This window comes from Crocuta crocuta, unplaced genomic scaffold (assembly GCF_008692635.1).
Source record: "Crocuta crocuta isolate KB4526 unplaced genomic scaffold, BGI_CrCroc_1.0 scaffold149, whole genome shotgun sequence".
NCBI lineage: Eukaryota > Metazoa > Chordata > Mammalia > Carnivora > Hyaenidae > Crocuta > Crocuta crocuta.
In genome coordinates this window covers 1,271,922-1,286,270 of record NW_027551561.1, presented here as the reverse complement: position 1 = coordinate 1,286,270, position 14,349 = coordinate 1,271,922, and the positions used below count along the sequence as shown (strand labels likewise).

Here is a 14,349-nt window from a genome sequence, read left to right as displayed (position 1 = left end):
AGATGGTGAACTTAACCAGTAACTGTTGCGTGTGCTCTGATTGCTCCACTAACCAGCTATTCCCCCATCTCTCTCCCTTTCCTTCCTATTCCAAGACACTACGATATTGAAATTAGGCTAATTAATAACCCTAACACGGGTCTCTAAGTATTCAAGTGAAAGGAGGGTCCATGTCTCTCACTGTAAATCGAAAGTTAGAGATGATTAAGCTTAGTTAAGAAGGCCTGCCAAAAGCCGAGAGGCCAAAAGCTAGGCCTGTTGTGACTGTCAGCCAACTTGCAAAAAAAGAGTTTGTTTTTTTTTAATTTTTAATGTTTTATTTATTTCTGAGAGAGAGAGAGACAGCGTGAGCAGGGGAGGGTCAGAGACAGAGGGAGATACAGAATCTGAAGCAGGCTCCAGGCTCTGAGCTAGCCATCAGCACATAGCCTGACGCGGGGCTCAAAAAATTACCCCCTTGTCAGGGGCTAATGCAGCTGGTGATTTAAGCTGAAGCCAATGCTCACTGAACATTCAGAAAATCCTACAGCCCTTAAGAATTATGCTAAATTTACTCTGCTTGAGCTCTACAAAAGCAACGAAGCCTGGATGACAGCACAATTTTTATAACATAGTTTACTGAATATTTTAACCCCACTGTTGAGACCTACCGCTCAGAAGAAAAGATTCCTTTCAAAATATTGCTGCTCACCGACAATGTACCTCACACCCAAGAACCCTGATGGAGACACACAATGAGATGTTTTCATGCCTGCTAACATAACATCCATTCTGCAGCCCATTGATCAAGAATAAGGACTTTCAAATCTTAAATTTAAGACAATACCTTACATAAGGCTATAGCTGCCAGTGACTCCTCTCGTGGAGCTGGGCAAAGTATACTGAAAATCTTTTGGGAGCACCTGGGTGGCTCAGTTGGTTAAGATCTGACTCTTGGTTTTGGCTCAGGTCATAATCTTGCACTTCATGAGTTCGAGCCCTGCATCATGCTCTGCGCTGGCAGTGAGATACCTGCTTGGGTTTCTCTCTCTCTCTCTCTCTCTCTGCCTCACCCTCATGCACGTGCTCTCTCTTGAAATTAATAAACTTATAAAAAAATTTTTTTTAAAGAAAGAAAAGCTTCTGCAAAGGATTCTCCATTCTAGATGCCACTAAGAATATTTGCAATTCACGGGAAAAGGTCAAAATCTCAACATTAATAAAAGTTTGGAAAGAAGCTGATTCCATTCCACATGAATGGAGGCCTTCCGGACTTCAGTTAAGAAGTAGCCACAGATGCGGTGGAAACAGCAAGAGAACCAGAATTAGAAGCAGAACTTGAAAGGGGACTCAGCTGCTGCAATCTCATGATGAACCTTGAATGGATGAGGAGATGCTGCCTGTGGATGAGTAAAGAAAGTTTCTTGAGATGGAATCTACTTCTGGTGAAGATGTTGTGAAGACTGTTGAAATGACAACAAAGGATTTAGAATATTCCATTAACTTAGTATGTAAGCAGCAGCAGGATTTGAGAGAATTAACTCCAATTTTGAAAGTCTACTGTGAGTGGAATGTTATCAGACAGCACCACATGCTACAGAGAAATTGTTTGAAAGAGTCAATGGATGCAGCAAACTCCACTGTTCTTATTTAATGAAACTGACACAGGGACGCCTGGGTGGCTTAGTCGGTTAAGTGTCCCACTTTCGCTTAGGTCATGATCTCGCGGTTCATGGGTTCGAGCCCCGTGTCGGGCTCTGTGCTGACTGCCGGCTCAAAGCCTGGAGCCTGTTTCGGAGTCTGTGTCTCCCTCTCCCTCTGACCTTCCCCTGCTCACGCTGTCTCTCTCTCTCTCTCCTAGAAATAAATAAAACATTAAAAATTAANTAAATAAATAAATAAAAAGCTTTGTGACCTGAGCAAGTCATTCTACTTTCTCAGCCTCAGTTCCTTATCATCTACAAAATGAAGAAAAGTAATACATATGGTACAAGGTATTTTGAGAATTAAGTGACACAGCATACATGTAAGTCACTCAATAAAAGGTATGATTATTCTAAAACTAAAATAAATAAATATTATGTCCACTATGAAAATATTCAGAAGGACATGAACTGGTACTATGTACAAATGAAAAGTCAACATGGAACAATGTGAAATTATAAACATTTATGAGCAATACTCCCCCAAAACACTGCTTTTGTCTTAAAAAAAAAAAAAAAAGAGTTGATTTCGTCTCTTCCTTATCATCCCTTTCAATCTGCATGAATCCCAACAGAGAGGACAAAACTGTTGAATCCTATTTTCAAATAAATCATAAATGGATAATGTTTCCCATCTGTGATACCAAGCTCAAAATGGTCAGCTCTCCATAAGTATGATGGACTCTTGCAATTTATCCTTTCTAGCAAACGTATACCTTTCATTCAATTTGGGGGCAGCCATGGAGCCAGGTATAGGCAGACCTGGAACATACTGATCAATTTCTCTTCCTTACAATGGTGTTCCTTGAAAACATATTTTTGTAGTTCAAGTGGGACTTTATCTATTAACAGAAATTTACTGATTAAAAGCCTCCTGAAAACAACCTTCCCCATTTTCCTGGTTGGCTTCAGTCCCCTCAAAAGCTGACAGTAGATCCTCAAATGGCCACACAGTCCAATTTACCTCTTTTTATGAGTTTCAGTGCTCTGTTACCTTAAGTTTATTTTACTCATTCAGACTCTTCTCAATGCTCAGTGTAACTTAAGTCACTTTCTTCTTTATATCTAATATGTCGTTGAACAAATCAGTTTAAAGCAGAAATGTATTAACCTTTGGCTTCAACAAGGTCTAAATAAATCCTCTGAGAGGGAGAATGTCCAATAATCCAGTTGCTTTCCACAAATGTATAAACTCACATTTTAAAAATTAGGGTATTCATTGGTTTTAGAATTGGCCTTTTACTAAGATAAGCAGTATTAAACACATATGAAGGAGAAAAAAGTCTTCCTTATTCAGCAATTTCACTCTGGGCCTATACCCAAAAGAACTGAAAGCAGAGTCTTACAAGATACTTGCAAATTTGTGTTCATACCATCATTATACACAATAGATAAAAGAGTGAAACAACCCAAGTGCCCATCAACAGCTAAATGAATAAACAATGTGGCATATACATACAATGGAATATTAATATTATTCAGCCTTAAAAAGGAGGGAAATAGAGGTGCCTGCGTGGCTCAGTCGGTTAAGCGTCCAACTTCGGCTCAGGTCATGATCTCACAGTTTGTGGGTTTGGGCCCCACGTCGGGCTCTGTGCTGAGAGCTACCTCAGAGCCTGGAGCCTGTTTCAGAATCTGTGTCTCCCTCTCTCTCTGACCCTCCCCTGCTCACTCTGTCTCTCTCTCAGAAATAAATAAAACATTAAAAAGGAAAAAAAGAATTTTTCTAATAAAAGGAAGAAAATTGTGACACATGCTATAACATACATGGACATTGAGGACATTATGCTAAGTGAAAGAAGCCAGTCACAAAAGAACAAATACTATAAAAAGTCCCCTACAATAGTCAAATTCATAGGGACAGAAAGAATGTTATTTGCCAGAGACTGGGGCAAAAGGCGGGGAAAGAGGGGCTGTTGGTTAGTTTAATGGGTAGGGAATTTTAGTTTTACACAAAAGAGTTCTGGAGATTAGCTGCATAACAATATAAACGTACTTAATACTACTAAACTATACACTTACTTTTTTCAATGTTTATTTTTGAGAGAGAGACAGAGTGCAAGTGACGGAGGAGCAGAGAGAAAGGAGACACAAAATCCAAAGCGGCTCCAGGCACAGAGCTCCACGTGGGGCTCAAACCCATGAGCAGCTGAGATCATGGCCTCAGCCAAGTTGGATGCTCAAGCGACTGAGCCACCCAGGTGTCCCTAAATTATACACTTTAAAATGTATAGTTTTATGTTAAAACTGTAAGTTTTTGGGGTACCTGTGTGGTTCAGTCAGTTGAGCATCTGAATCTTGATTTTGGCTCAGGTGATGATCCCAAGGTGGTGAGACTGAACCTCACACTGGGCTCCCTGCTGAGTGTGGAACCTGCTTAAGATTCTTTATCTCTCCCTCTGCCCTTCCCTCACTTGCACAAGCTCTCTTTTGCTCTCAAAAAACAAAAACAAAAACCCATACCCATAAATTTTATGTTATGTGTATTTTATCACAATTTAAAAAAATCTTCTCTATGTCCCAGTGCTAAGTGCTAGGGTTAAAAGACCTTTACTTTTGAACTACCACATTATCCATCATTTCAACAACACTTGGCAGAGTGAGAAGTCAAGCGAGACAAATAGCACTTTTTGAGTACTTTATGTTCCTTTAATGACAGGCGTGTTGTCCGAAATAATTAGCTTTTAAAAAGAAATGGCCTTAACTCTCCTCTGGAACTGGTTAGTGATCTCAGTTTCCCTTCATTAAGTTCTTGACAGCTCAATGTCCTCACATCTGTCATTGTTTGGGAGACTGATTCCAAGAACATAAATGGCTTCAAGGACTAGGCAACAAATTTATTCTGGTTCACGGGACAGATCTGAACCCATCTGTTTTCTAATCAAAAGCCATATTTGAATCAGTTTTGTTCCACCACAGTACCATACCAATGAGAACAATACAATCATATGGTATTTCCCTTTCTATCCATGTAGCGTAGACAATTATAAGAAACACAAATCAATAAAGGGGACGAGAGCATCCTCAGAAACAGGGTCTTTGCACACTGCAAGATCTATTTATTCTTCAGGCTTCTTCAGGATTGGTATCTGTTTATTCTTCAGGCTACTGTGATTACATCTCCTCTACATGACATGGTTTCTTTCCGAATTACATAGGGAGAAAACAGTCCATGTTGTTATAACTAACTTACCTTAATCTTTTTTTAAGTTGTAAACTGTCATGAATGATCCTCTTAACAAACTCTAATTCACCTCCCTCTGCCATGATCTCTGTGATGCCTCCTGTATTTACAGAACTAGGCGGCGGTCTCCGAGGGTTTCGAGAGTTTACTCCCTGTACAAAAACAACAGCATCTGGTGAAAATTTTAATCCACTCCTACTTCAAACCAAATTAAAAAACGCAAACAGATCAAAGATCTAAATATANCAAAAAAAACATTAAAAATAAATAAATAAATATAAAAGGTAAAATTATAAAGCTCTTAGAAGAAAACATAGGAGTAGATCTTCATGGCCTTGGACTACACAGTGGTTTCTTAGAGAAACTGGACTCCTTAATATTAAACTTTTGAGCTGCAAAGGACTCCATTAAGAAAGTGAAAAGACATCTCACAAAATAGGAGAGTATGTTTGCAAATAATAAATCTAGTATGGGACTTGTGTTAGAATACATAAATTCTTACAACAATAATTGTAAAAAATAATTCAATTTTTAAATGGGTAAAAGACCTGAACTGCCATTGTTCAAAGAAGATATACATACAAGCTGTGAATAAGCACATGAAAAGATGTTCAACATAATTAGCCACTAGGGAAATATGCATCAAAACCAAGATGTGATATCACTTTATACTACTTCATACCCACTATAATGTCTATAATCATAAAGATATATGACAAAAGTGTTGACAAGGATATGGAGGAACTGGATTGGAAGCCTCACGTACTGGGTGGTGCTGGTGGAAATGTAAAATGGTGCAGCCACTTTGGAAAACAGTATGGCAGTTCCTCAAACAACTAAACCCAGTTATCACATGACCCAGTAATTCCACTCCTACACAAACATTTGTACATGAATGCTCATAGTAATGTTATTCTTTTTTTTTTTTTTTTTAACGTTTTATTTATTTCTGAGAGAGAGAAAGACAGCATGAGCAGGGTAGGGTGAGAGAGAGAGAGGTACAGAATCCGAAACAGGCTCCAGGCTCTGAGCTAGCTGTCAGCACAGAGCATGACGCAGGGCTTGAACCCATGAACCGTGAGATCATGACTTGAGCCAAAGTCGGACGCTTAACCAAGACTGAGCCACCCAGGCACCCCAGCATTATTCTTAACAACCAAAAAGCAGAGACAACTTAAATGTCCATCAACTAATAGATAAGGAAAATGTGGTATTTCCATTCAATGAAATAGTTTTTGGTAATAAAAAGAAATTAAGTACTGACACGTGCCACAAAATGGATGAAACTTTAAAATATATTATGCTTAGTGAAAGGAATCAGTTACAGAATGTATGATTCCATTTACATGAAATATCCAAAGCAGGCAAATCCATAAAAACAAAGTACACTGTTGGTTACCTAGGACTGTAGGAGCTGTGGGAAACTGAGAGTAACTGCTAATGGAGAGGGATTTTTTCCTAGTGGCAGTGGGGGAGGGGGTAGCTGGGGAGCGAGGAAAATGTTCTAAAATTGACTGCACTGATAGCAGCATGACTCTGTGAATACACTAAGAATAACTAAATTATATCCTTTAAGTGGGAGAACTGTATGGCATGTGAATTATATCAATAAAACTGTTATAAAAAGAAATGGGTACTTTTAATATGTTCATATACACATAAATAAACTGATTTATGATGTGTAAGATATGTAAACCAATAAACTTCCTTCATTAAGTCAATCTGAATTGAGTCTTCAGGTGCTTGATACCAGAACCATCCAGCTACAGCCTCCAAAAAAAAGTTGTTCTTTGCTCTTATCTTTGCCAACATCAACAACTTAGATAAATATCTAATTATTTTAAAGCAGAAGATATTTTACCTTTGCTTCCAACTGATTAGCAAAAAAGGGTGGGTTGCACATGCAAAAATCATAGATTATCTCAGATTCTTCTTTAAGAGCATCCATCAGGAGTGTCTTCTGTGGTACTTTTACCACTAGGAGAAAATATAGAACTGTTAACTACTGTTAATGCAGAGGCAGTTTTCAAATATAACCAGAGATTCTATAACACTAGTTCCTTAAAGAGGTGGAGCTTAATATCCCTCTCCTTGAGTATAGGTTGCACTCAGTGACTCACTTTTATTGAATAAAATGAATATGACGAAGTGACAAGATGTCACTCCTGAGGCTAGGTCATAAGAGAAAAATGGCTTCCTCCTTGCCCTATTTCTTGAATTACCTGCACTAAGAGAAGCCAGCTGATGCGCCTAAGGATACTCAACTGGTCTAGAGGAAAGAAGCATATGAATGAACCAATCAAGGCTTCCTATCAATAGCCATATAAGTGAATGGCTTTTGGAAGCAAATCTCTACTAGTAGTCAATCCTTCAGATAACTACAACCTCATGAAAGACCAGAACCGCCTAACTAGGCCATGCCCAAATTTCCAGCCCACACAAACCATGACATAAATATTTACTGTTTAAAGTTGCAGGATTTTGGAGTATTGTGTACTACATGAATGGACAACTGAAGAACACATTATTAGTATCTCCCCTGAGAATAACATGCTTAACACTAGTGAGAAAAGTCTAGTTTTTCCAGAAAGAGACATAAATTCTCCTTAATGAAGAAAAGAAAACTCGAACAGCTCTTTAAATATAATAGTAAGCACAAATATTCAAAAGTAACTGGTCACTAAGGGGACTTGATTTCCATATTCTGAAATTTAAAAGACGGTATACTTTAAGGTTTCCCTTCTAAAATCCTGGTGATTAGATTATTCATATACAGCCATTTCATATTATTTATATTATATTAATTATATGTTATTTCATATACAGACACCCAACATTCATGGTAGTTCTGTTCTATAGTCAGCATGGACACTGAATCAGAACCAGCGGCTCCTAAGAGAAATATTTAGGGTTAGGGAACTGTGAGCAAGCCGCTGGTCACACATTCTCATCAACTAATCAACATACGACTTTGTTTTATGTGTTTCTGTTTAAAAATACCTTATTTAATATACATTGCTGATTCGTTAACACTGAAATCACACCAACACTAGAACTCATGTCTGAATGAGGCTTATCTAATACACATATTTCCTGAAAGGTGTATCACACTCACCTTGTATTTAAAGAACATTAGATTTTACCTCATACTATGTTTAAACAGCAAAGTCGCCAAGAAAAAGCCTAAAAACGCCAAAAAAGTGGCACTACATAGACTATGAAAAGGACACTTGTTTAAAGCAGCTGAAACAAGACAGATCAGCACCTTGTACAACTTCAGCTGGAAACATGTATGTTGGGTGACTCAAAGTTTTTGCCACTCTGCACATATCTGTGAATGACCATAAAAGTACCCGAGGTATTGATTTTGGGGTTAATTATAACCCCAAGTAGGCAGATCTAACAAAGAGACAAATTTACAAATACAGAATCCACAAAATTATGAGGATCAACTGTATTTACTATATTCCCTTCTGCATTAATACTGATAACAAAGCTGTAAACTCCATTACAATGTACTGTACCATAATTTTAAAAATTACCAGAGTCCATATATTTAAAAAAAACCTGTTTTTAACGTTGATTTATTTTTGAGAGAAAAAGAGACCGATCGTGTGCATGGGTAAGGGCAGAAAGAGAGAGAGACAGAGGGAAAGACACACAGACTCTGAAACAGGCTCCAGGCTGTCAGCACAGAGCCCACTCACGAACTGTGAGATCATGACCTGAGCCGAAGTCAGACGCTTAACTGGCTGAGCCATCCAGGTGTCCCAAAAGTCTATATATTAAAGGAAAAAATGAGATTTCTTAAATTATAAAGAGAGGTTAACACAAGTGCTTGAGGTATTTGTTCTGTAGAGCTAACCTTTTATAAGATCAGATAAATTATTCTGTTCCACATTTTTCTTTGCATAGTTGAAGCACATATCATCCACTTCGGTGGCAAGGAAATACCAGCCATTTAAGGTTGTTCCAAGTAAAGGATAGATGCAGGATGCCCCCGTACCTAGTAAAATGAAAATTCAAAACACGTTGCACATACCAGACGGAAAGGTGAGAATAATAAGCAAAACACCATTCTTCCCCTTCTTAAAATTCTTATAACCTTGAAAGTAGAAATCCTAAGCTGGTACCTGACTGTACACATACCATAGCTGCTGGGTTCTCTAGTCATTTCAGGTGTGTCAGCCTTACCTCATAATTGGATTCAACTTTCCTAGAGGACAAAAACCTTGCTCTTTTGAGTGCTATATGTAATGAAGTACACATAACTGGTTGCTGATCAAGGACTACAGGACTTATAAGCTAAAAACTGTCAAAATAATCATTTACTTTATACAATTTTTCATTTTAAATCTCACACAAAATTTGATTTTCTTAAAATCAATGCTTAAAAAAAATCAATGTACATCCCACTCCCCAAAAGCAGAAAAGAATACACAGGGTATAAAACTGTTATGATTATGGGGTGCCTGGGTGGCTCAGTCAGTTAAGCATCCAACTTCAGCTCAGGTCACGATCTCACAGTCTGTGGGTTCGAGCCCTGCGTCGGTTTCTGTGCTGACAGCTAACTCAGAGCCTGGAGCCTGCTTCAGATTCTGTGTCTTCCTCTCTCTCTTCCCCTGCTCCCTCTCTGTCTCTCAAAATAAAATAAAGACACTAAAATAAATAAATAAATAAATAAATAATTGATTATTTAAACAACTAACGCCTAAAGATCTGTTATGTTGTTACTTGAAGGAAATCAGAAGTTAAAAAAACAAAATAAAACAAAAAAAAAACTTGAGAGAATTCGTATCTTAGATGTGATGACACGGAAAGACATTTGATCCATATCTAAAACGCCAATCATTGGCTTCCCCTACTACAGTTTCAAGAGAGACATTCAAAGGCAATAGTTCCAGGCAAAACTTACTCTTTGACAACTCGGGTTTGGTCCTAAACTCGTATGTAGATCCTCTAACCATCAATTGGACTATATGTATACTAATCACAAATACTGTTTTATGACCATTGACTAATCTTGGCCAATAAGATCCCAAAGCACACATTCAAGAGAAGTAAAGCCAGTGTTTATCCTGAAGGCCTACAGTAGTCAGCCCTCATCAGGCCACTTCAGGCCTGCTTTCCCTGGACCACATCTAGGTGCCAGTCTAGTCTTCTAAGGAGTTGGCAGGAAGAGATGGGGGCTTGGGATACTCCTCCCCCAGAGGAAACCCAGGGTCTCTTATTGCTTCTTAAGTATTCTAAACAGGCTAATAAAAAACACGACAATAACCAACAGCCCTTGACAGTCACCATGACTGCTATACTTCCTATGGCATCCTGGCCCTGGTGCTACTGGGCAAACACCCCTTGGGAATGTATGAGGTAGCAAAGGAAGGGGTGGTAGAGGGAACCACCTCTCAGAAGCCACAATTACAGAGTCCCTGCTAGCCATTCTGGTAAGCCAGAGTCATTCAGAGTAAGAAAATTTAAGAAGCTCTGTAGGAAAATTATCTGGAGCAGATACCAGGCTCTTGATTCTCACACAACGGCCTCTCTCTTCATACTTCAATCCATTCAAAAGCAAAGAGCAAAAAGAAAAAAGTACACTTTCCTTCAGCTGCTTCCAGGATAATAAACACAGGTAAAAGACATGTTCTTTGCCAAATAAATAAATAAATAAATAAATAAATAAATAAAATCAAGGCTCTCAATTCTTAAGACCAAAAGACTTGAATTCTAACTTCCTAGTTTCCCCAGAAAGCTGAATAACATCTTTAAATGGATAAGAACTCTTGTAATGATAAATAAAAATGGAAAGCGTATAATCAGAAAATTAGAGCAAACTGATGGGAGTCTGGGGGAAGAAGTCATATAAAACCCTAATTAGAATGAATGTGATTTCATCAAGAGTGCCCCTTGTGAAGAGCTAAAATCCATTAACCTCCTATATCCCCAAGTGTTATTTTAGACAGTTTGGGGCATAATTAAAATAAATTAGTACCTAGTAGGCTCTTAAATTTTCTATAATCCATCACCCAATCTTCTGCCATGAACATAAAAGGGCAGAGGTTTAGCTAAAACCCTCGTTTTTACATAGTGCTTAGCTCATATGGGGTGTTCAGAATTTTGAATGTTGAAAGAATGATGTATTTATCCACAAACATTCAACAAATTATCAGACACCTACTAAGTGCCAGAAACTTTGCTTAGCCTTGGGATATTATAGTTAGTAAGCAAAAAAAGTTTACAGGTTCTGCACTCTGCAATCTAGTGGCTGAGAAAGACATTAATCAGACAAGTGAAAGTGTTAAAAATTAAAACAAATACCCTGAAGGAAAAAACATGGTTTTCTAAAGCTCACAATCAAGGAATCTATCACATGCTAGAAGGTCAGAGAAGGCTTTCTTGAGAAAATAAGCCTTGAGTTGACAACTACAGTATAAATGAGATTAACAAGGTGACGATGGGGAAGTTCCAGGCAGAGGGAAAAACATGTACAAAGTCATGGTGCCTTATTAGAAGAACTAAGGACAACTATAGGAAACAAGGAAGAAAAGCACACTGGATGAGGCTTAGAGAGGCCCAGAGAAGAGGGCAGGGAACAGACAACGGACATTTTAACAGCCTAAGTCAGGGTATTGGGTGTTTATCACAGAAGCAACAGGAAGCCAGTAAAGTGATAAAAGATGTGACCAAGTATGGATCTATACATACTTTCTGGAGAATGAAATGGAGAGGCAACAGAGTAGATGAGAATAGTTAAAAAGTAATTCTGTAGACCAGGGAAGAGAACAGTGACTGGGACTGAAATGGCTGCAGTGGAGATGGCAGAAAGTAGATAATTAAAGAAGTATTTAAGAAACAAAACCAATAGGAAATGAAGATAGACATTCTTGGTGAAAATGGAGAGACATATCAAAGAATATCAAGGATGACAGAGTGGACTGTGGTGGATCCACTGAAAAAAGGAACCAAAAAAAAGGACCAAGATTAGAAAGAAAAGAACATGAGTCTGGTTTTTGATACAGCAAAGTCTGAGATGTTCTTGAAAGATCTGTGTTGCTGACATAACAGACTATAGCTCAAGATAACCCAAGTTGGCAGAACATATAAATTTGTGGGTTATTTGATTGGAGGTGGAAAACAGTCACAGATGTGGATGAAACTGCCTAGAAGTAAGATGCTCAACAGGAAAAGAGCTAAAGATTGAGCTCCAAGGATTCCCAACATCTAATGGCCACACAGAGAAAAGGAAGCCTCTGCGAGGGAAGAAGAGTGACTAGAAGGGAAAGAGGAAAACCAGAGGAAGCCCATGGAGGAAGATGCATAAAGGAGAATGGAGTCGTCAATAAATGACCTAAAAAGGTCATGTATGAGGAGGACTGAAAATGTTTGCTGAAAATGCATGCAAAAGTCAAAGTTAAACATCTACTATCTAGAAAATATGTTTCCTATTAACTATACTATAGTTTGAAATAGGGTCACACAGCTTTGTCCCCATAAAGGACTAGTAAAGACCAAAGGGTTACAATTTTTTCCCTATTTTTCTGGAGGTGTCTGGGTGGCTCAGTCGGTTAAGTGTCTGACTTCAGCTTAGATCATGATCTCACTGCTCATGAGTTCAAGCCCCAAGTCAGGCTCTGTAATGACAATTCTGAGCCTGGAGCTTGCTTCAGGTTCTGTCTCTCTCTCTCTCTCTCAAATATAAAACATAAAAAGAAAAAAAAAAAGAATCTTAAGCAGGCTCCCACTTCCAGCAGAGAGCAGAGAACCTGATGCAGGGCTCAATCTCAAAACCATGAGATTGTGACCTGAGCTGAAATCAAAAGTAGGATGCTTAACCATAACCAACTGAACCATCCAGGTGTCATGAATTTAAAATTTTTCTTAACCCTATCAAATTAAAACATTGCCTATGATAGGGGGCCTGGGTGGCTCAGTCATTAAGCATCTGACTTCATTCTGCTCAGGTCATGATCTCACAGTTCCCAAGTTTGAGTTCCATGATAGGTGAGCCCAAGCCCCACTTTGGGTAAAACATAAGCCCCGGGTGAGCCCCACTTCTTTCTTTCTCTCTCTCTTCCTGCCCCCCATCCCCGCACTCACTGGTGCCCTCTCACACAAAATAAAATAAAACATTGGCTATGATAAACACACAATACATTTATATTTGCAAAACATACCCTAGCTTCATTTCCTTCTGTATCTCTTCTTAATCTCTCAAATGAACAGTCTTTTCTATTATTAAAAGTTTACAACTAACAGAACACCTTACTTTAAGTCAACGACCTTTTCCCTCTCTTTGACTTTGGATTAAGTGTCTTCTATTAATAAGAGATTCCTGAAAGTATTCAGCCCACATGATCTTTTATTAAATGGCTCTCACACAATAGCCCAATATGGGGACTATGTACTAACACCAAAAAATTCAGAGAAAAATAATGCCCCAAAGACACAGACATGAATATGGTAATCTAAAGAGCTAAGAAACCAAGAGCCTCACTTGCATCCTGCACTGTTATACCCTTGCTCCCTGTCTGGTGCTGAAAATCCTTTTTAAGAAAAATAAATGGCAGAAAAGCCTAAGTGTAGCAAATAAGAACAGTAATATCTGTAGCCAATTTCTTTCATACGCAAATACCCAAAAGAGCAGTTTACAAAGAAACTAACTTTGCAAAACTTATGAAATTTATGTTTAACTAAAAAAGAGTTTAAAACTATACATACCTATGTCAATTCCTCTTCGGAGAGTACTTTTGTCCGAGTCCTGATGCCCAATTAAATCTTCTACCCAATGAATGTAGTTGAGTCTCAAGGGAACTGTAGGAATCAGTCTTTCCAGTGGAATATCAATAGAAAGTCCAAAATCCTCCTTTAGAAGAGTACAAGTCAGAGCTCTGACTGCTTCAGGGTCTTTAAAATTAAGACTGAGGTGTGGAGAAAAAGAAATAAAACAGATTAGTAAGATCCACTACGCTATATAAGCTCTATGTCAGCCACACAATACCAAACACCCATTTGAATTTTCTAGATCACACAGAATAGCTGTGTGGAACATCAGCACAGTGGCACACATACAGGGGTGTTTAATGCAGTCACAGCATATAAAAGGCAGTATAAATTTCCACCGAAAGCACTGCATTTTCATACAAGGAGCAGAGAGGACAAGAGTGCCTCTGTTGCAAGTCCTGCCTGATTATCCCCTTACTTAGTTACTTGACTTTGGATAAGTTATTTCACCTCCATGAGTCTGTTTCCTCAGCTGCAAAATGGGGATAATAGCACCTATATCATAGTTTTCCTGTGAGATAATCTGAGAAAAGTACTTAGCATCATCCCCGGTACATAGTAACTATTTTATAAATCCTGGCCTGTTTTTATTAACATTATTAACATCATTTGACATTAGCACTTTTTGAAAACCATATTTAAAAGTAGCAATCAGAATAAAATGCTCGATAATGAAAATAGGATAAGAGGGGTGCCTGGGTGCCT

General features: G+C 38.3%; 1 protein-coding gene across 2 annotated transcripts in view; it reads right to left on the bottom strand.

The window, feature by feature from the left end:
- METTL16 (methyltransferase 16, RNA N6-adenosine) overlaps nucleotides 1-14,349 on the bottom strand; it is a 72,202-nt gene that overhangs the window by 33,173 nt on the left and 24,680 nt on the right. The window contains exons 3-6 of one of the 2 annotated variants that reach the window (XM_077749593.1): nucleotides 13,582-13,781; nucleotides 8,732-8,872; nucleotides 6,728-6,843; nucleotides 4,876-5,018 (exon numbers count right to left, since the gene is read on the bottom strand). In XM_077749593.1, the coding sequence (XP_077605719.1) occupies nucleotides 4,876-5,018; nucleotides 6,728-6,843; nucleotides 8,732-8,872; nucleotides 13,582-13,781 (600 nt within the window). The remainder of the gene's footprint in view (nucleotides 1-4,875; nucleotides 5,019-6,727; nucleotides 6,844-8,731; nucleotides 8,873-13,581; nucleotides 13,782-14,349) is intronic. The other variant, XM_077749594.1, reaches the window with a different exon arrangement.